The sequence below is a fragment of the Anolis carolinensis genome, chromosome 2, assembly GCF_035594765.1.
Source record: "Anolis carolinensis isolate JA03-04 chromosome 2, rAnoCar3.1.pri, whole genome shotgun sequence".
NCBI classification, from domain to species: domain Eukaryota; kingdom Metazoa; phylum Chordata; class Lepidosauria; order Squamata; family Dactyloidae; genus Anolis; species Anolis carolinensis.
Genome location: NC_085842.1, coordinates 128,223,534 through 128,246,023, shown reverse-complemented (window position 1 = coordinate 128,246,023; position 22,490 = coordinate 128,223,534). Strand labels below are relative to the sequence as shown.

Sequence of the window (22,490 nt, the reverse complement as noted above, 5' to 3'; positions counted from 1 at the left end):
TATCAGTTCTGGTGTCCTTTTGGGAACCCTTTCTGGCCTGGGGGTTGGAATGGTGCTTTCTTCCCTTTAATATATATATATATATATATATATATATATATATATATATATATTAAAGAGCCGGGCCCCTGGTGGTGGCACAGTGTGTTAAAGCGCTGAACTGCTGAACTTGCAGACCGAAAGGTCCCAGGTTCAAATCCCGGGAGCGGAATGAGCGCCCGCTGTTAGCCCCAGCTCCTGCCAACCTAGCAGTTTGAAAACATGCAAATGTGAGTAGATCAATAGGTACCGCTCCGGCGGGAAGGTAACGGCACTCCATGCAGTCATGCCGGCCACATGACCTTAGAGGTGTCTACAGACAACGCCGGCTCTTCGGCTTAGAAATGGAGATGAGCACCAACCCCCAGAGTCGGTCACGACTGGACTTAACGTCAGGGGAAAACCTTTACCTTAACCTATATTAAAGAGCTATCTACAACAGTGGTTCCCAACCTTTTTTTTGATGAGGGACCATTTTGACCCAGGACCCCTTGACTAGGGCCACTTTGACCAGGGACCATTCTCCAACAGTAGTACCAAAATGGTTACAAATAAGTTTTTGGTCAACTTTAGATTCAGTTTGGTTATCTGGGGTGCTGATTCAGAAAACTGCATTGGCAAAACTAAACATCAGCTCTAGTTTCTGATACAGAACATATCCCATCCAGTAGTCACCATCTGCTCCCCCACAGAACACCATATTTAATAATCTAGAGCTGATATGGTCTATCCAATGCAATTTTCTGAATCAGCACCCCAAATAACCCCAGGAACAGGCCTAAAAACAAAGACACCAAGGTGCCCCCACAAGTGCAAATCCAACATGGTGGGGAGGGGAGACCCTGACCCTGTTCATATGCAATGTCTTCACATTTCTAGTACTGCAGTAACTCAGAACTTCAGTTAAAACCATTAGAAAGACAGTTTAGTGAATGTGACCGAAGGAATGTGAATGCAGTAAATGTGTTTTGGGTGTGAGTGATTTTCCATATCTCACTTTCTGCAATACTATACATTTGGGGACTGAAGAAACATCAAGGCAAGCAATTCCCTCATCTGCCCTGTAGCTGCCCCCCTAAAGGCAATCCTTAAGGGCCAAGATGGAGTAGCAGACGTCAAAGCATTCTAAGGGGTATGTGGATTGGCCTATACCCAGAGCATTCAAGATTTAATAATGTTATAAATCTACTAAATGCAATTTTTAAATTGTTTATAAAGTACAAGTTTAGATTACCTTACCTACAATGGTTTTTGGATTTTTTGGGTTTTAGAATATCTTTATTTGCATATATATAGTGAATGAGGGATAGTGGGAGAGGCAATTAGCTATACATCCAATGCCTTCAGCGCTTGGTAGTGCAGGTACCTGGGAAACAGAGCAGTCAGAGCTTTTCTACATTTCCTGAGCCCACAGCAGCCAGATATTTTCTGGTTGGGGGACTGTGTTAGTTATGTTCCAAAATAATATCTTTTCTATGGAATTAGTAGCTTTCTGTGTGATCTGACAGGCTTCCTTCCTTCCTGTTTGTGACTTGCTTGTCTGTAAATGTCATATTTTTCTTTCTTTGCAGCAGCATTGTTATTTGAGGACAGCTTACCTCATATACTATTCTTGCAGTACTGTATTAATGAACGCCAAGCTTTCTGTTATTATTCAGTACTTCACCTGATTCTTTCAGAAAAAGTATGGTCCTTCTAAATTACTTTATTTGTAATCCTGGACCCTAGAACAGGGTAAGGGTAGTGGTGTGGGTGGGCTCAACCAACCCCCTTTGGGGATGCAGACCCTGTTGGGTGAGTGGGCTTATTAACAAAGGACCCTCCCCATAAACGTATAGCAGAGTAACTTATTAGCAGCAGCATGACCCAACACCAGTAGCCAAAAGCAATACAAAGAACAAAAACACACAGACCAATGTTATCTCTTCCTTTGGAGGCTTTTCTTTGAAGCAAAATAATATGGTTGCTCTATTTACAAAAACAAGGTTTCCATAACAGAAATTAAGTTCTTTATACTTCTTTCTTTGCTTCCACACTGGGCTTCTTTCTCATGCAGATAAACAGCTTTGCTTTCACAGAGCCTCCTCTCACGCAGAACTTACACAGGAGCTTCACACCACAGCTTTACACACAGCAACTTTACACACAGCAGCCTTCACACTGGAGCTTCACACATGAGGCCTTCAGCCTGGGGCTTCTCTCACCGAAGCTTCTCACACTGAGGGCCACAAAGGGACAAGCACACATGCTTATATTGAACTGCAGTTTTTGCTGAGTCAATGCACTCATTTTAACCCTTTCAGTGCTTGACTCACATTTTTGTAATTAAAAACATCTAGTTAATTCTAAATATTTCTGACAGACCCTCCCCTGAAATGATCTGGCAAAACTAAAGCACCTAAACACCTCTGCCTCCTCAGATATTATTAACCAGAAGTTTGTTAGGTGGCCAAACACAGGAATATTAGGGCACCCTCCTAGCAATAATAAAACCTCACTGTAGCCCATCCTAGGGAGACACTTATTCAGAGTAAGCCATGTTGAACACTTCAAGGGCATGTCTACATCCTAGTAGTTGAACTATCCTAGTAGTTGTATTCATACCTAAGGATGCTTGAATGATATTACATGGAAAAAGTCATTTGTCCTCCTCTACAAGTACCCACAAATTAAAAGAAAAACACTGACCTGCCAACATTGAGTCCTTTGTCCCCCAAAATATTCAGTTCTGGGGTCCTTGGACATAACTGTATAGCCAACTCTTCCATTTTGTTGCCTTCAGTAAAACACTCAGCACTGAATGGAGAACAGAGACACTCTTTTCCTTGGTGTGCAGTGTGCTTCAATGTTGAACAGTATAAATATGTCCTGTCCCTCCCATCCTCTGCAGAGTTTTCCTCTGGTACTAACAGACACAGCAGGTAGCTCTTTGACGTTCTACCTGCTATTGATCTGGAAACATGCAGCCCTTTGTTCCTTTCTGGACCTGCAGGTATTTGTTCCATGAGCTCTCTATGTTGGGTTCACTTGTCAGCGAGCTTTCAACGTCAAAGTCCATCGTAGATACTTGCCTGGTGCTAGAGGCCAGCTTTGTTACCTGCTGTACTGTTCTCATCTTTGAGATTTATTTTACTTCTTACACCATGCCCTTTCTCTGATCCCCACAGGCAAATGACATCATATTCCCCTTTTTTGTTGCCTGAGAGACAGAATTCCTAGCTAGTTCTACAGATAAGATCTGTGATAAAAGAGCAATAGGAAGCAGGACTTGGGTAGAGCTGATCGTTGCTAAAACCAGAACCCAATTTTGTAACTCTTACAATTTTTATTTAATTATTTACAAAACAGATGCAGATAATCTGACGTGACATTATTTGTCAGCTCGAATAGGCTCTCACCGTGTGCATCAGAAACCCAATACTGTGGGGAATATTCTGAGGCAGGCCTGGGATGATAACTTTGGCATGTTTGATTAAGTACCTTAAATGATAAACACAGTAGGATCATGTCAGAGATTAATAGTTATTTCAGGCTGGAAGTTATACGTGCAGGTAGGAAGTCTTGTGGAATCCCCTTTGACTCTTGATGAAGTGCTGAGATGAATTTTTCTGACAATTCCTTCCAATTGAGTACAACCCATGCTTCAGCCAGATCTCAGTCATATCTAAAGTTATCTGCCTTGTCCACAATTAAATAACATTAACAACTGCTTTGTTGACTAGTCACCTCTCAATGATTAAGTAAAGGGGCAAACAGGGTCTTAGCATAGGTGCTACTTGCATTCCTCACACATATCCCAAAATGTCTGTCTCTTATTCTGCATAAGCCATATTGAGCCCAGGGTCACCTCCACATCACCCTGGGCTCAATATAGCTATGCCTGCAAAACATAAGCTTTGACAGGTTCTACCCCTTTGATAATAGTTTGGGTATGGTCTCAACCACAGACTATATGCATGCTATTGGATGCTTAGCCATCTACGTAGGAAGAGGTTATTGTCAGCAGATGGGCTATTGAGTGGGATTGCTCAGAGTGACTATGAGCTCAACAGCAGGTTGTACAGTTGTCATCTGCATCAGTGGAGAGATGATTGGTACAGATGATATCACAAATCTTCAAGGTACATGAATCATACCTTCAATTGACAGCCTCCCTCCTTGGTTATAATTCTGTAAGGGCAGATTTCTTATGGCCACTTTAAGTGTATTGGTTGTATTTTAATTCTGTTTTTACCACACAGTTACTATTTGATTGTTTTTTTTTTTTAACTTTTGTATCACACATTTAAAACTTGTCTAGTGTGGGATTGTTAGCTGACTTGAGTCCCTACAAAGAGAAAGGCCAGGCATAAATAAAATTAAAATAAATAAATAAATAAATAAATAAATGCTCCCAGCTGAAGCATAAACCAAAATCTGGAAAACAATGGCCTACACTGATTTTGAGTAGCAGGCCGGCCTGGTCTATAAACAGTTCCATTTTATAGAAGCATACAATCATAGAGTTGGAAGAGACCTCATGGGTCATCCAGTCCAGCCCCCTGCCAAGAAGAAGGAAAATCACATTCAAAGCATCCCCAACCAATGGTCATCAAGCCTCTGCTTAAAAGCCTCCAAAGAAGGAGCCTCCACCACACTCTGTGGCAGAGAGTTCCGCTGCTGAACAGCTCTCACAGTAGGAAGTTCTTCCTGATGTTCAGGTGGAATCTCCTTTCCTGTAGTTTGAAGGCATTGTTCCGTGTCCTAGTCTCCAGGGCAGCAGAAAACAAGCTTGTTCCCTCCTCCCTATGGCTTCCCCTCACATATTATACATGGCCCTCATCATGTCTCCTCTCAGCCTTCTTTTCTTCAGGCTAAACATGCCCAGCTCTTTCAGCCACTCCTCATAGGTCTTGTTCTCTAGACCCTTGTGTGATGTCTCATGGGCCATGTAGTCCTGTTCCTAGTACTGTTGTGGCAGATGAAGAGGAAAACTTGGGTTTCCCACCGTTTCTGCCAGATTTGGAGCCCTTGCAGCTGCAGGATGTTTGCCCACAAGAAGACAGTCAAACAAGCCTTGAGTCGAAATCTCCCCCATTTTCTCGCCGCCTTTATTATAATCAAGATAGACACGCGCGGGAGGCGACTCGCAGAAGCGCTCGGATAGCTGCCAGACAATTAGATGATTAAGTCTATTTCCCTTGGGAAAGTTTAAGGAGTCTTGCATCTGGACAGTATAGGTTTCGGTTCTTGTTCCCCAGAGAAAGTGTGCTTTGGCGGGAAAACAGGATCCTATATAGATGTTGGCCACAAAGAATTCCTTGCGGAGTCAATTCGTCAGCTCGTGGAGTGAGATCGCGTGTAGACTACGTACTCCAGTTCCCAGCTCCTGAATCAAGTTCCCAGCTCCTGAATCAAGTTCCCAGCCCTGCCTTGTTCCACGGATCTCTGCAGCCTGGGTCCTGACACCTTGATCATTTTAGTCTCCCTCCTCTGGACACCTTCCAGCTTGTCAACATCTTTCATTTACCAATTCATTTAACAATTTACTCAATTCATTTACCAATCAATAACTCCTTTAATTTACCAATTATAGTGGACAACCAGATCAAGTTTCCTGTCAAATTATGGTCACCCAATTACTTTCATAGGGTTACTTAAGCAAGGAATATTCAGAAGTGATTTTGCTAATTTGTTCCTCTGAAATATATATGGGCAACATTAATGTAGTATAGGATTTTTTGGTTTTCCAAAAGTTTCTATACTGTACAACCCCCAAATCCATGGGGAATACATTCTATGCCCCTCTTTCTGGATACTTGAAAAAAAATGGAGAACAGTGAACTCTATCTTTTGACTTTATTTGGGCTGGAAGCATTGCATAGAATTGCACTGGAGGATCTAGACATGCCCAGAAACACGTTTTTTTGTTTGGGGGGGGGGGGGGTATTTTCTCAGTGGATAAAGTAGTTGTATTGTAGATAGCTTTAAATAAAATTGAGGTGGACTTGAATATGGCTTTACTGTGTCATAGCAAATCTGATGTTAACTGTCTTAAGGTTAATTCTCCCATCTGGTATTAGTACTATCATACAAATTATATCAAATGAACAATGGGTTGCAGGAAGAGAGTAGCTGTTGTACTTGCTGGTAACAGTGAGTACGAGAAAATACAACTTTGCTTCATTGGTGCACTTATCTTGACTTCATCCAGAATGTAGAGACCAACCCCAATACCTAGATGCCTATCAACATGCAGATTTCTCCACATATCAAATGAAATTGATCATGCTGCAAAATATTTGTTTGCATTAAAGGCCATAAAACACCTTTCAGCTTTAGTACATTTTCTTCTTTTGAGTCTACACTTCAGTCAGTAAATCAGTAGATAGTAATGGATTCTTTTCCGGACATCCATCCTCAAATATAGAAGGCCATAGGGAGGGGAAACTGAAGTAAATAATGGTGAAGAAACCAAAGGAGCCAATTATGAAATAAGAGGTAGAAAGGAATTTATTTTCTTCAAAAAGAATCCAGAATGACTTATCACTGCCATCTATTAAGGTTGTCAGATTTCATTTATAATTAATCCTATGTGCTTCTTTTTCCTCCCAGCAGCTTTGAGGGAACATTCTTGCCCTCCTGTCTGTTGAGTGAATTGATTATTTTATTGCTCTAAGTTCACTGTCCTTCTAAAGATGTGAAAACTCTTTTGATTTCCAAAGTCTTATCTCAAAACTGCTGAATATAGATAAGACGATTGTGGGAATCCAGTTCCCATTTATATATTTTAGAGGATAACATTGCGAAGAGATGTCCAAGTCATAAAATAATAACTTTGATCATCAAAAAGAGATAAGGATAATTTCTTATTCATGGTAGATGAAGAATTTATACTACTGTTATAAAAAAGGATCGTAGTGAACTTTCCTTTCCACTTCTGTTAATCATAAACCATGAAACGGTTAAGGAAGTTTTTAAAGAACCCAAGAGAAATCTACTGGGGCTTTTGACCTCGCAGTTGCAGCAGCCATTCATACCCTTTCATGATATCTAGGAGTTAGATGAATGGCTTGACAATGGCTTTCAGGCTGTGTCCCCTCGTTTTCCTGAGGAAAATATTTTAAGATCTTCAGTATAAAGCCCAAAAATAGGAAGCAAACTTTAGTGAAATATCTCACAGCAGAGTAATGGGTCTATTGTTGGCACCCTCCCCATGTATGTGTGGGTAAATGGATGGGGAGGTGGGAGGCATTAGACCTCACAGCCCTGGCTACCGACCATGTGAACTGAGTGATTGCCTCCAAAACACTTCTTCATGGGCTCATCAATGTATGAGGTTCTTCAATGGTAGATGAACAGATGTTCCTTGAAGGCAGAAAGCTTGAAAACCATGGAAGCGTTGCTTCAAAATGTGAAAATAACACTTTTTTTGCATTACATGGCCCATAATCCTCTAGTGCAGATGAGCACTGTGAATTCTGAACTCAAAAATTGTTTTTACAAATAGTATATTGGCAATGAAGCAGAAGTCATTAAAGGAAAGGCGATAAGGTGATTTTGACAGCCATTGATGGATTTTACCTGTCAATTTAAAGGTGTGCTACACTAATGGATGGAATATAAAGCAGCAGCAGAATGGACATAGTGTTTAGACAGTCTTGTGTGATGAAATCCTAGGTCTTGATGGTTGGAGGAAATGTATATTATTTGATTTCATTGAAAAATGACTTGCAAATAAAAATGATGTTTCAAATGCTTAATTTCATTCCAGCATCTTGTAGCTTTGCTGCACCTGCCAGATAGGAGGAAGCCTTTCAAGGCTGCTGGCATTATTATGAGAAGAGCATGACTGCAAGTTCAGCACAAAATGGGAAAAGATCATGGCTTCATTCACCAGTTCTTTCTCAGTCCATAGACATCAGATTTGCATCCCAACCAGGAGTCAAGGGGTAATGATGAAGACATATTTTTTGTTCTATATTTGGATAAAGAAATGAAGATTCTGATGGGAAAATGGGGGATTTTGAAAAGTAAAACACAGCCTTTGTATGCTGTAATTTTTCTTGACAGAATATTTTGTGGGGGCTTTTTCAAAGTTTAATAACCAGTTACATTGCCGAAAATCCCCTAAACCAGTGATTCTTCACTTTTTAAAAATCTTCCAGATGTTTTGAGTTTCTGCTCCCAGAATTCCTGATTATTAGTCAAGCCTCCGGGACATCTGCAGGACCAGAGATTGAGAATCCGAGAACGACAGGGCTGGGAGGCTCCCTGCTCAGTGCAGGAAATGCAGCCAGAGCTTTCTGGTAGACAGCTGTCCTCTATCCAGGATACAAAAGTAACGAAATTAGATTCTTCTCCTTCCCAGGCACTAGCTTCCCAGATTTAGTGACCCTGCGTATAGAAGGAGAAGAAAGTGGTGTAGTTGCTTCTTGGACGTTTCCTACCAAATAATTTCTTCTTCTGCACAATTATTAAAGATAAATGAACCCTGTTTTCTTTTCTGCCTTTACCTGATATTCATTTTTTCTCTTTCTCCTCTGTTTCTTTGTCTCATTTTTTGGCCCTTTTCAATTCAAAAGTTTAAATAGAAAAAACACAAATGGCAACAACAGTGCCGATGCATACAAACATAAATATATTTAAGCAACAATTGCACAACTGTGTTGTTGAAGGCTTTCATGGCCGGGATCACAGGGTTGTTGTATGTCTTTCGGGCTGTGTGGCCATGTTCCAGAAGTATTCTCTCCTGACGTTTCACCTACATCTATGACAGGCATCCTCAAAGGTTGTGAGGCATGTTTATCCATGCCTCAAAACCTCTGAGGATGCCTGCCATAGATGTGCGTGAAACATCAGGAGAGAATACTTCTGGAACATGGCCACACAGCCCGAAAGACATACAACAACCCAATTGCACAACTAACCACACAATTTCTCTCACCAACATTTCTACTCTAATTACATGTAAATCTAAAATACAATAATAAATACATCAATTACTTTTAAAAGAGAATGCCCTGCTTCCTTTTTGTTGGTTTTTGTATAGTTTAACATTTTTCACTGTATATTCAGCTATTTACTTCTGCTTGTTTCTACATTTAGAAATGAATATCCCAACAGTTTATATCTCTAAACCTGTACATAAGGTCTTTTCCTCTCCCTCAGATATATATATATATATATATATATATATATATATATATATATATAGAGAGAGAGAGAGAGAGAGAGAGAGAGAGAGAGAGAGAGAGAGAGAAAGGGGGGAGAGAGAGGGAGGGAGAAAGGATTCCATTCTTCTAAGAATGTATCCAATGATTTATCATTCAACAAAATATTTCGTTTGTCAATTTCTATTAACTTTGTCTCCAACATCTTCACTGTCCATCTTCTATGGTTGGTGTTTCTATCTTTTTCCATTGTTGTGCACATACAATTCTTACTGCTGTAAATATGTACTTCAGTCTTTTCTCTTGGTCCTTTATTATTTGGTCATCCAGCAGTCTTAGTAATATGTGGTTTGAAGCTGATTCTTATCTTAAGAAATTCTTAGATAAATTTGTGGTTTTTTAGGGGGAGCATTTTAGAGGTCCACCTCATACTGTAGTATCCTTCATGAACTTCACATTTCCAACAGTTATTTGCTCCATTATACTTTTTTATATTGGGGGGAGGGTGTTAGGGGTTTAAATGCGGTATAACCATCATTTTGTAAAATTCTCATTTATGTTATTGGATAATGTAAATTTTAGTCCCTTCTGCCAATTTTATAGCCTTCTGCCAATTTTATATTAAAAACTCTGCCCACACTTAATCATACATTCTGTAATTACTTCTTTCATTTCAGTTCTCAATAAAAGTTGCATCAGGACACAGGATCTTGGCTAGTGTGTGTCTACACTACACAGTTATACAAGTCTGATGTCACTGCCATGGCTTCATTGTATGAGACCCTGGAATTTGTAGGTTGGTGAGATACTCAGAATAGTCTGCTAGAGAATTCTAGGGATGTAGTTCAGGAAAGTAAACACTAGAACCCTCAGCATATAAGTCTAAGCTCTTTACCCATCTACAAATCCCAATATTCCTTTGGATGGAGCCCTAATAGTCAAAGAGGTATTGAGAACATTGTAGCAAGTGAATGGCTTAAATGTACAACCATATCTTCCAGGAACAGCATATATAAGAGTGATAGATCATCCTAATCCTGATTGACCTAAAACTATAATATGACAGGACCTTAAGGGAGTGTTTTTGTTGTGACTGCGCCTTCAGGGACTGTGAATGATAGTGGTGGGATCAGGAGAGGAAGGAAAAACCCTCGCGAGGAGGGCTCGTTGGAGGATTTGCACAGGAAGAGGATCAGAGAGGTTGATGGGGAATCCTCTGAGGAGGATTCAGATGTGGAATCTGTGGAAGAAATGGATGCTGGGGAACAGGTGGTGACAGAGGATGTGGGCACTGACTGGGCACGGGCACCGGAGATGCCTGGGGAGGAATCAGGGCCCATGGATACTGCTGACACTGGAGAAGCTTGGGTATCTTCAGAAGCAGACCCCACTTGGTCTGCTTGGAGGAGTGAGGATGGGACCACAGGTGTGGATGGAGCTGGGTGTGGGCAGGATTGTTGGGACTCTGATGAAGAATTCGGAACGCCTGACTCAAGGGCGTTAGCTGTGTGGAGTTCTGATTCGGATTAAGAAGTTTGAACACCTGCTTTTTGGGCGTTGGTGATCTAGATGCCCAGGGAGACCTGGATAAATTGGGAATGGTTGGCCACTTTGCTTTGCGTGTGGCAAGGTGTTGCTGGGCGTCACTGGACTCCTGTACGTGTTATTGAAGACTGGGCTGGGACTTTGGTTCAGATGTAAGTTAAGATGTAAGTTATTCTGCAGTGGAGGGCTGGAACTGTGTGGGTTTTCCTGGACTGCACTATTATTACTATTTTGCATTAGCTGCTGTTCGCCTTCGTTGTGTTGGCTCTCTGTGCCATCCCGTTTTGTGCACCTTGATTTGATGACTACAACCCATGGACCTTGGACTGGAACTCGACTCTGCTTCTGCCTTCGCTCCTAAATGCTACTCAGCGTCGCTCTCTGATTTGTGTCAACCTACAGCTCTCGACTCCTGGCTTGCCTCCTGACCCTGTCGCTGCTTCCTTTCCTGACCCTGGACCGACCTGACGACGTCTCTTCGCTTCGCTCCTTGGACTCCTGGTGTTACCTGCACTCTTGAAGCGGATTATCGCTGCTCTTCCTGCTTTGACTCTGGACCAGTTTGATGACGCCTCCTTGTTCTGCCCCTTTAATTCCACAGCCTGGTGTTTGCCTCCGCAGTGGCTTAGAGTCGCTTCCCTTTCGCACCAGCTTTCCTGGGTCTGGCGGTTGCTTAGCAACAGCCTCCAATATTGCTTACTGAGTTGCTCTCAGTAGAGAACTCGTTCGCCCAATTTGGGTTCCTGTTTGAGTTTTCTGAGCTGCTATCGCTAGTTTGTGACTTTGGGGAGTTTTTTGGAGCCTCTAAACCTTTTGCTTTGCTTTGATAGTTTATTTTAAGTTTGCTCAGAACTTATTAGCTAATTTGAAGAACTTTTAGTTTAATCCAGATTATTTCCCTGAATAATCCGGTTTATTTGCCATTTCGCAATTTTGGCATAGTTTTTGTTTGAACTGCTTAATAACACTGAAAGTAAGTGTTTTAAGATTTTTTAGGTTTGTGACTTGTTTTTTTGGGCTATTTCTTGAATAAATTCTATTTTGCTCTCTAGTTGGCGTCTGACTCTTGACAGTTTTTGGTTTTTTGTTGTTATGTGCTGCTATGTCAACTTCAAACACTCTCTGAGTTGGAGAGAGTCAATATTTTGGCCTGCAGCCTTGAAATTCTTTTAGGTGCACTGGACCTAAGAGCTGTAGACTCCTACCATCCTTCGGAAACAGCCTGAGCCTTGAAGAAATTTACCCAGAATTAAGCCCACAGACTTCAAGGGTTTTTTGGGGGCATGATTTATTCAGGAGAGGTTTGCCATTGCATTCCCAGGAGACCAGGGTTTGAATCCCCACCCAGCCTTGAAAACCCATCAGGTGATCTTCGATATATCACATTCTCTCAGCCTCAGAAGGGAGGCTATGAAGGAAGTAAGTTATGGCATCTTTTGCTCTGGAAACATCTTGCCAAGAAAAACACATTATGGGCTTGCTTTAGGGTCACTGTAAATTGGAAATGACTCAAAAGCAAACAACAACAATAAAGTGTTGTTGAAGGCTTTCATGGCCGGGATCACAGGGTTGTTGTGTGTTTTCCGGGCTGTATGGTCATGTTCCAGAAGTATTCTCTCCTGACGTTTCGCCCATATCTATGGCAGGCATCCTCAGAGTTTGTGAGGTATGGAGAAACTAAGCAAGGAAGGTTTATAGATATCTGTGGAAAATCCAGGGTGAGAGAAGAACTCTTGTCAGTTGGAGGCCAGTGTGAATGTTGTAATTAATCACCTTAATTAGCATTGAATAGCTTCATCTCTTGGCTTCTTCCTGCGCTGTGTTTGGTGGTCCCTATGTAGACTTGTCCACAGCTGCATGGTATACAGTAGACTCATACAGAGGTGAGGGGATCCCTTTTGTCCTTCGCTGAACGTAGCATTGTGTTTGCTGAACGTAGCAAACACATCACCCAAACACAAGTCAAAGAACATGAAAGCCACTGCAGACTAACTCAACCAGAGAAATCAGCCATAGCAGAGCACTTGATGAACCAACCTGGACACAGCATATGATTTGAGAACACAGAAATGCTTGACCACTCCAACAACTATTATGTCAGACCACACAGAGAAGCCATTGAAATCCACAAGCATGTGAAAGGAGGAAACCATGAAAATGAACAAAATCTGGCTACCAGTATTCAAAAACTCTAAAATTAGAACAGTAAATTAGAAACAACACTCTGAAAACAGAGGAATTCCAGGCATGAATCAATCAGGGGCACTTAACACTTCTGAACAAAAGATTCCACCAGGCAGGAAGAAGCCAGGAAATGAATCTGGCAAGGCCATTAATGCAAATCAAGGTGATTAATTAAAACATTCACACTGGCATCCAGCAGACAAGAGTTCCTTTTCCCACCCTGGACCTTACACAGATATATAAACCTTCCCTGCTTAGTTTTTTCCAATATACCTCACAACCTCTGAGGGTGCCTGCCATAGATGTGGGTGAAACATCAGGAGAGAATGCTTCTGGAACATGGCCATACAGCCCGGAAAACACACAACAACCCTATTACTTTCAGTTCTCTCCCACTTCATCTTCTGGAAATAAAATTAGAAGTGGATTGGAAATAAATAGCAAAGGCCATATAGCCACCTCTGGAATGCCATATACAGTAGTGGTCATCTCCCATTTTGAAAAGTACATCACAGTGCTAGAAGAGACTGAAAAAGGCAGCCAAAGCAACTGCCGGGTTAGAGTGCTTTTTCCATAAATAAAAGCTAAAGAGTTTGGAGTTGTTTTGGCCATAGAAGTTTTTCAAATTATTAATGGTATATGACCATTCATGCTGCTTCTTGGCTATGGCCAATACATCAATAAACATTATGTGTGATATGAAATAAATGAATTACAGATCAGTTTCATTAGATTCTAAAATTTTTGCCATAAATGACCATTATCTGCTTTTTAAGAAAGGTAGGAATATCTACTATTTCAACAAAAATATTGAATTTTAAAAGAAACCAAAAACTACTTTGAACATGACGGGAGAAAATACCTAGGGATTTCTGAAAGAGTGATGTGTCAGAACGGTAATGCACCCTTTGGCAAGGGTCAATAACACTGGTGTTAGTGATCCATGCAAAATTGCTCTCGTGCTGTAAAATTTAATTTCCTCATTACATGGTGGGTGGAAGAATATGATGCATTTTGTGTGGATAACATGAATGAAGAAAGCTTTATAAAGCAGGAGTGTTAAGAACCTGGACCAAGCTGAATTCAGCCTCCTTCCATAATCCCATCAACAAAGAAGAAACCATGGCCTTCTCTGGCAAATATGAAGTGGAAAGCGAAGAAAACTATGATAGTTTTATGCACCGCATTGGTATGTATAAATGCAACTGTTGATTTCTTAGACATTTTTCTAGATAGATAAGGAGAGCTATTGCCCTGTTGGTTTCAGAGAGGAGAGATTCAAATGGGGATTGTAATATCTTTAACTAGTGATCTTTATGTCTGATAATTTCTTAAGCTACAATGATGAGACAGCTTCCTCCTGTGTAGGTAAGAGTCTTCATGACTGTGTATGTTTTTTTTCTGTGTCGGGAGTGACTTGAGAAACTGCAAGTCACTTCGTGTGAGAGAATTGGTAATCTACAAGGACATTGCCCAGGGGACACCTGGATTTTTTTTGGGATGGAGCCTACACGTTAATTTTGTTAATTTTGCCCACCTTGTAGTACATCTTTCTCCTGTCCTTGTGGTGGAAGGGATGGTTACCCAGTGCTACAACTTCTACAGACATTTGAGAAACAACCAAACAGATAAACCATTGGTGAAAATCAAATTTGTATTTCCACTGAACTAGGGATTCCTGCTGATACAATTGAAAAAGGAAGGAATTTCAAGATTGTGACTGAAGTAATACAGAATGGAGATGAATTCATCTGGTCCCAGATTTATCCTGGCGGGAAGTCTATGACTAATAAATTTGTCATTGGCAAGGAGTCCGAAATTGAGACACTGGGTGGAAAAAAATTCAAGGTAAATGAATGGCTACATGTGAATGCTGCTTTTAAAAACTGGGCAAGGACTGAAATTCATTATTTTACGTGTTCCTGAAGGTATACCTATTGCGATTTTTAACACCTCCAACCTCCGTTTTGAGCATTGCTCACTCCCATGCTACATCAAAAAATGTTAGTGTAACTCATTTTCAAAAGCAGCTTGCTGTGTGTAATATAGATGGGTGGGTTTGTTCATATCCACAGATCCTGTGTCCATGGATTTAACCATCTATTACCTGACATTTTTTTTAAATTCCAAAAAGCGAACCTTAATTTTGCCATTATAAATAACTGTTACCATGCACTGATGGTCCTAGAACCAATTCTCTATGGACACCAAAGCCCATGTATACAACACTTTTTCAGATCCTAGCCTTAGTCTCTGTTGTATAGGTTTGTGTTTTCTTTTTCTGTTCTGCATTCCATAATTACAGTGAATGCTGTTCTTTGAATAATAATTCTAGAATTCATTTGCATTCTTTTTTTTCATCAGAATACCAGGTGGACTTTAGTCTGATATTTAATCTTACTTACTACAGTTTAATACTATAGACTTGTAGTGAAGAACATGGGTAATGCTTCATGCTGAGTTGTTAAAAATTAAGGAAATGTGATAACTATATATGACACCACATTGGATCTAGGCTTAGACATACTTATAATAGATCTACTGAAATTGATATCTAACTCGAATTCCCCTGGTTTCAGTGGATCTGGTTTAAGTCCAATTAAATCTGGAACTGACCCATAATTAATCAACATGTGCTTTTAATCATCATGAAGGGAAGACAAGAAAAGGGGTCTCTTTCATGACAGTGAAAAATATTGCACTTGTAAAGAATGCTTATGCTAATTATTTCATTAAAAGAAGTTACATCTGCTCGATAATGAAAGCTTTGTAATGAAAGCTAGATAAGCTAGATAATGAAAGGTTTCATGGGAAAATTGGAAGAGGTGCTAAGTTATCTTCAATTTTGAAATTTATAAAAATCATTTATTTCGAGGTCCCACATAATTTAAAGCCACAAACTGATGAAAGAGGGTTAATCAAGACAGTTCATGCCAAATCAGGACAGTTGGAAGGTATGTATTTTTAGAAGTTTTTGGAGGGAAGCTGGACTCAAAGGTAGTAACAAAATAATTTTGAATGATCCTGCTTTCCAAGCCAGGGCAAAAATAAGGAGCAGAAATAGGGGTATTTGCACTTAAAGGGAACAAGGTTCACATGATCCAAACACAGTTCCTCAAGGCAGGACATTTGTGATGAGAAATGTTCCTTTTCTGATCCAGGGCCAACACTACCATTAGGGCAAATAAAGCAGGATGGCAGCAATCCTTCGGCTATTTTCTTATTTTGGACGGTATTGTTTTATCTTCCACAAAAGTAAAATTCAACTGTAACTCTAGTCAATGGAATAGGAAGCTTTCTGGTCTTTCTTCTAAGGCAAGATAATGTCTTGAGTCCACCGGGCTCTGAACATACAAAGCACAAAAATCTCTGTATCACAGGAAATAGGGTTCTTTGCACAGTATAGGCCAGGCCCGGTGCAACGTGGAGGCCATTGAAGTGGCCGCGTCCGGCAAACATCAAGGGGGGGGGGTGCTGTCGAGACCTCGACAGTGCGCCGGTGTAAATTTACCGAGGAGGGAGGCGGCGGCAGTGGCGGGGACCATCGCTTCCCTCCTCGGTGAAGAGCTAGGCCTCAAATGAGACCTTCGCCGAGGAGGGAGGCGATGGTCCCTGCCTCCGCCCTCGGTGAACAGGGAAGGCCTACTGAGGCCTAGGTATTCTCGTGAGGTCTCGCGAGAATATCTAGGCCTCAGATAGGCCATCCGCGTTCACCCAAGGAGGGAGGCGGTGGGGACAAGCAGGATTTCGAACCCACTTTTTTAATCTGAGAAGACTGGCCATGGCATAATGCAAATACCTTATGTAAACGTTATCCTTATTTTGCCTCCTCCAGTATAACAACTAAGCAACCCATGTCATTCTCTTGCAGGCAACTGTTAAAATGGAAGGCGGAAAAGTGGTTGCTGACTTCCCTAATTATCATCACACTGCAGAGATTGCTGGGGGCAAACTTGTAGAGGTAATTCCCTGAAAATGTTCCTGGGGGGGGGGGGTAGTGTTTCTACTCTTTCCACTAACCCTGTTTTGAATCCATCCAGCCATCACTTCACTTATATCCTACCTTTCCTTCAGACTGGGACTCAAGCTGACCTACAAAAGACAGTCAATTAGATAAAAACATACAAAAGGCAATATTAAAACAGTAATAAACAAACTGTTTATTTGAACTGAAATCATGCAAAATATTGCTTTCAAACAAACAATAAAGCAGTGCAGTAGCATTAAAAAATCAATCAGTTCCCAAAAGTTTATTGCTACCAGAAAACACAGCAAAAAGAAGCCACCATGTGATGCGGCTGCTAAGAAAGCCAACGGGATTCTGGCCTGCATCAAGAGGGGAATAGCGTCTAGATCCAGGGAAGTCATGCTCCCCCTCTATTCTGCCTTGGTCAGACCACACCTGGAATACTGTGTCCAATTCTGGGCACCACAGTTGAAGGGAGATGTTGACAAGCTGGAAAGCGTCCAGAGGAGGGCGACTAAAATGATCAAAGGTCTGGAGAACAAGCCCTATGAGGAGAGGCTTAAAGAACTGGGCATGTTTAGCCTGCAGAAGAGAAGGCTGAGAGGAGACATGATAGCCATGTACAAATACGTGAAGGGAAGTCATAGGGAGGAGGGAGCAAGCTTGTTTTCTGCTGCCCTGCAGACTAGGACACGGAACAATGGCTTCAAACTACAGGAAAGGAGATTCCACCTGAACATCAGGAAGAACTTCCTCACTGTGAGAGCTGTTCGGCAGTGGAACTCTCTCCCCCGGACTGTGGTGGAGGCTCCTTCTTTGGAGGCTTTTAAACAGAGGCTGGATGGCCATCTGTCAGGGGTGCTTTGAATGCGATTTCCTGCTTCTTGGCAGAGGGTTGGACTGGATGGCCCATGAGGTCTCTTCCAACTCTACTATTCTATGATTCTATGATTCACCCTAAGCTCCTTTGGAAGGAAATGCCAAAGTCTGAGTTCCCACCAGAAGTGCCTTTGAAAGTTTAATGTCTTTGTTCTCCAGTGTCCTGTAGGGGCTTTCCAGTCATTTTCTTGTGTAAAACAGTTTTACTGGGCCTTCATTTAAGGCCCAGTAAAACTGTTTTACAGAAGAAAATGACTGGAAAGGCACCTCCGCCCAGGCTTGGCCTTCTCTTGCCACGCAGCGCTGCCGGGCTGTCTCCTGGGCCCGGTCTGGCAGGCGAGGGGTTAAGCGGCAGTGGGCGGGGCTTCAGGCAACATGGCCAGTCAACCAAGCACCCACTGCCGCACCTGCACAGAGTGGCCCAGGCTTGAGGTGCGGTCTGAGCCACTGGAGAAGTTGCCCCGGGGTGCCGGGGAGAAGTTGGCCGGCCGGCAGACAGCAGCTCGGCACCGCCAACTTCTCCCTGGCCACCCTGGGGCAACTTCTGCAGCAGTTCAGACCTGGACCTCAAGCCTGGGCCACTCTGCGCAGGAGTGGCAGCGGGCGCCTGATTGGCTGGCCATGTGACCTGAAGCCCCACCCACTACCGCTTAACCCCTCGCCTGCTGTGGCGTTCCGGAGGTGGGCCAAGGGCCACCTGCTCTTCAGCCAGGAGTTCCTCATCCGCCTGTCCGCCTCTTTCTTGTCTGTGGGGTGAACGTCTGCAGGCTACAGTTTGAAGTCCGCATGTGTGCTGTCAAGTCATGATGACTCTCAAGGCAAGGGTATTTTTTGTGTTGTTGAAGGCTTCCATGGCTGGAATCACTGGATTACTGTGAGTTTACCAGGCTGTATAGCCATGTTCCAGAAGCATTCTTGCCTGACGTTTCACATCTAATGGCAGGTATCTTCAGAGATTGTGAGGTATGTTGGAAACCAGACAAGGAAGGTTTATATATCTGTGGAAGGTCCAGGGTGGAAGAAAGAACTCCTGTCTGTTAGAATGTTTCAATTAATCACCTTGATTAGCATTTAATGGCCTTGCAGCTTCAAGGCCTGGTTGATTCCTGCCTGGGGGAATCTTTTGATGGGAGGTGATTAGCTGGCCCTGATTGTTTCATGTCTGGAATTCAAGGAACATGAAAGGCACTGTGTGCAGACTAACTCAACCAAAGAAGTCAGCCATGGCAAATCACCTGATGAACCAAGCTGGACACAGAATATTATTTGAGAATCCAGAAATGCTGGACCACTCGAACAACCAGTCAATCTACACAGAAAGGCCATTGAAATCAACAAGCATGTGGACAATTTCAACAAAAGAAGGAAACCATGAAAATGAATAAAATCTGGCTACTATTTAAAAACTCTAAAATCAGGACAGTAAATAAAGAACACCCCTCTGAAAACGGGAATTTCAGACATGAATCAATCAGGGCCAGCTAACACCTCCCAACAAAGGATTCTGCCAGGCAAAATCAGCCAGGCCTTGAAGCTGCAAGGTCATTAAATGTGAATCAAGGTGATTAATTGCGACATTCACACCTGCCTCCAACAAATAAGAGTTCTTTCTCCCACCCTGGACCTTCCACAGATAGATAAACCTCCCTTGCCTTGTTTCCAACAAACCTCACAACCTCTGAGGATGCCTGCCATAGATGTGGGTGAAACATCAAGAGAGAATACTCTTTTCCCCCCATTTTTTATTTATTCAAATATACATAAATTTATAAGTGTTTGTTGCATACAGTGCATTACCTCCCAGCTATTAGTGTTCCATAATCATTTCTCAGATAAAATATTTTCTTTAAGGGTCACCATTTTCTATTTGAATAGTACATATAAAGGTATCATCATTTCTCAGATAATATATTTTCTTTAAGAGGTTACGATTTTCTCTGTTAATAGTACATATAAAGGTATCCTAGGCTCCAAACTAATACTTTGGAACATGGTTATACAGTCCGGAAAACTCACAGCAACCCAAGGGTTTTGGTTGGTTTTTTTTTTTGCCACTGCCTTCTCTGAGAGAAAACAAGCTGAGGTACTTTTCCTCCTTCCCAAATTCTCCCCCACCCTCCATCTGCTCCCGCAGGTGGAACATCCCATCCCTCCCAAGCCTCCCTCCCTTGAAAAGTATCTCTTAATTCAGCCCAGAAGAGGTGGGCAAAGCCACGGAGGGGGGAGAGGAGGGGTGCGCACGCAGGTGTCTCAGAGTCTGGCAGGTGGGGTCCCTCTTGGCTCCTCCCACTGCATCCCCCCCCCCTCTGGCTGCTCTCCTTTTGGCGCTATCCAGGGTCGCCTTTTGGCCCCATTTGCCATAAACAGGGGAAAAGGAAGGGGCCTGAGGCCGGGAATGGCAGGAGTTGGAGTCCAAAACACCTGGAGGGAGGGCCGAAGTTTGCTCATGCCTGGTCTTCACTGTGCGATGAATGCACTTTGGCCCCACTTGAGCTGCCAAGGCTCCTGGGAGTCCTAGTTTTACAAGGCCCCCTTCCACACAGCCATATAACCCAGAATATCAAAGCAGAATAACCCACAATATTTGCCTTGATCTGGGTTATCTGAGTCCACACCTCTATATAATCCAGTTCAAAGCAGATAATGTGGATTATCTTCCTTGATATACTGGGTTATATGGCTGTGTGGAAGGACCCTCAGGGCTCTTCCACACAGCCATATAACCCAGAATATCAAAGCACAATAACACACAATATCTGCTTTGAACTGGGTTATCTGAGTCCACACTGCCCTATATCCCAGTTCAATGTTTGGTGCTAAATTTGCAAATATAGTAATTCCTACATAACATTGCCATGTATTGGACTGCTTTTTCTGTTGATTTGTTGTAAAACATGATGTTTTGGTGCTTAATTTGTAAAATCATAATGTAATTTGATGTTTAATCGACTTTCCCTTAATCCCTACTTATTATCCAACATTTTCGCTTATCCAACGCTTTTATTTTTCAGTGATTGGTTTGGGGGGGGGGGGCGGGCAGCAAAATTCTGTTCGCTTACACTTGAAAATTACCTAGAACCAGCCCTGACTGGCTGCAAGATTCCCACCTCCACTTTAGAGGCAGAGTACAGCATGGCAGCTGCCTCTAACAGATGAAAAGTGGATAATTCAACTGTGGATGCCTGTATACTTGACTCCAGTCAAGATCCAACATAATTTCTTTTGTGCTCTTTGTTGCAGATTTCTACAGTTGGTGATGTAACTTTCAAGAGAATCAGCAAGAAGCTGGCATAAGAAGACACTGGCGAAGAGATAACTCAATCCTTAGGCTTACAAGAAAATGCAAAATAAAAAGGGACATAAAGTACCTCATTTAAGAACTTGTGTCTAGTTTTTTGAATTCCCTTTGCAACCTAATGAGATGAAAAGGTTTATTTACCCACACGTCATTTCTTATCCTCTGCAATTCCTATTTCACCTGGCTGGAATTCTTAGATATTCACACAGTGATAGCAAAGCAATTAATCTCTGAAGGACAATTTTTTGGGGGAAATACAGAAAGAAGAAGTTGTAACACAGGAAGTTGCCTTATACTGAACCCGAAATTGGCTCATTTAGCCCAGTATTGTCAACCGATTGGTAGCAGTGACCCTTCAGGGTTTCAGACAGGATGTTCCCAGAAAACCTATTGGGAGATCTCTGATAACACTGTAAACATTATTCACGTTACTACTTAATTATGGCACACATGATACAAATGGTGACTATTTTAAACTATCTTTCCCTTTCAATCTGCCTGTACATATAGCAGGATTAATTTTAATTTCCCTCCTTTGAAATCGAGACCAAACTTCTGTGGTATATTTTCCAGATTCAGTCCTATGTAAAATAAAACATTAGAGCTGCTGTTCAAAGAAAGCTGCATACTAAAAGCTGAACAATTGTTGTTACTATAGGTCCAACCTATCAATTTTAGACAGGTTTCATTTAATCCACCTAAAAAACACCTTAGGCATAAAGCAGAAAGTTTGTACACATGAAGAAATTATCGTATTGGTCAGTCATTGCATTGCCTGTCATTTGGGCACGAGTGTTGTTTTAGAGGAATTGAGCTATACACGTGGCTGAAAGGCTAACTGGAGCATGGAGAGGGTTTGCGGCTTCAAACTGACCATTTCAGACTATAGATGGAGGTTGGGGGGCTAATTTGAATGATAGCGTTAAATGTTGCCATTCCACGTTATACTCTCCTGTAGGCAATTTCACTACACAACATTTGAAACTGGTGCTGACATTAAGCACTGTTGCACTGTGTGAACAGCCCAATGCAGAAAAGGAAGCACATCTGCAAGCACATCTTTTGGGGACAAGAAAAAGAAAGCTCTCCCTCCTCAGGGCTACAGGGAGAAGGATTTTAAGACTGTTCCTACCATTGCCGTATAGCTACTGGGCTTCTTTTACATAGAAGAGCAGAAAATTCTTCATGGGTGTGTTTTGACACGACCTGAATTATTTGGTGTGAATATGGCTCTTTTTACAACTGCAAGCACAGCTCCTTAGATAAGCTTATTACAGGACTCAGAAGGATCAGACAACAGAATTCTTCTGTTCTTTTTAAGCTTCCAGGAGAAAAACAAGAGGCTACATGTTGAAATGCCAGTCTCTCTGTCACAGGAAAGCCATGTGTCAGGGGCTTAAATCGAAGCCTGTCACTTAGCAACCAC

The 22,490-nt window shown here is 42.0% G+C and overlaps 1 protein-coding gene and 1 long non-coding RNA gene across 2 annotated transcripts; one reads left to right on the top strand and one right to left on the bottom strand.

The window, feature by feature from the left end:
• Positions 1–462: 462 nt before the first annotated feature.
• On the bottom strand, positions 463–11,631 carry LOC134296223 (uncharacterized). Its single transcript, XR_010002839.1, has 3 exons — positions 11,245–11,631; positions 2,728–8,415; positions 463–2,257 (listed from the first exon to the last, which is right to left on the bottom strand). It is a non-coding gene; the product is annotated as an uncharacterized LOC134296223 (long non-coding RNA).
• A 1,656-nt stretch (positions 11,632–13,287) lies between these two features.
• fabp6 (fatty acid binding protein 6) lies at positions 13,288–21,138 on the top strand. The gene is made up of 4 exons (XM_003225202.4): positions 13,288–14,109; positions 14,593–14,768; positions 16,792–16,881; positions 21,007–21,138. Exons 1-4 carry the CDS (start codon positions 14,043–14,045, stop codon positions 21,058–21,060), a joined length of 387 nt encoding a protein of 128 aa, XP_003225250.1. The 5' UTR covers positions 13,288–14,042; the 3' UTR covers positions 21,061–21,138.
• The last annotated feature ends 1,352 nt before the right edge of the window (positions 21,139–22,490 follow it).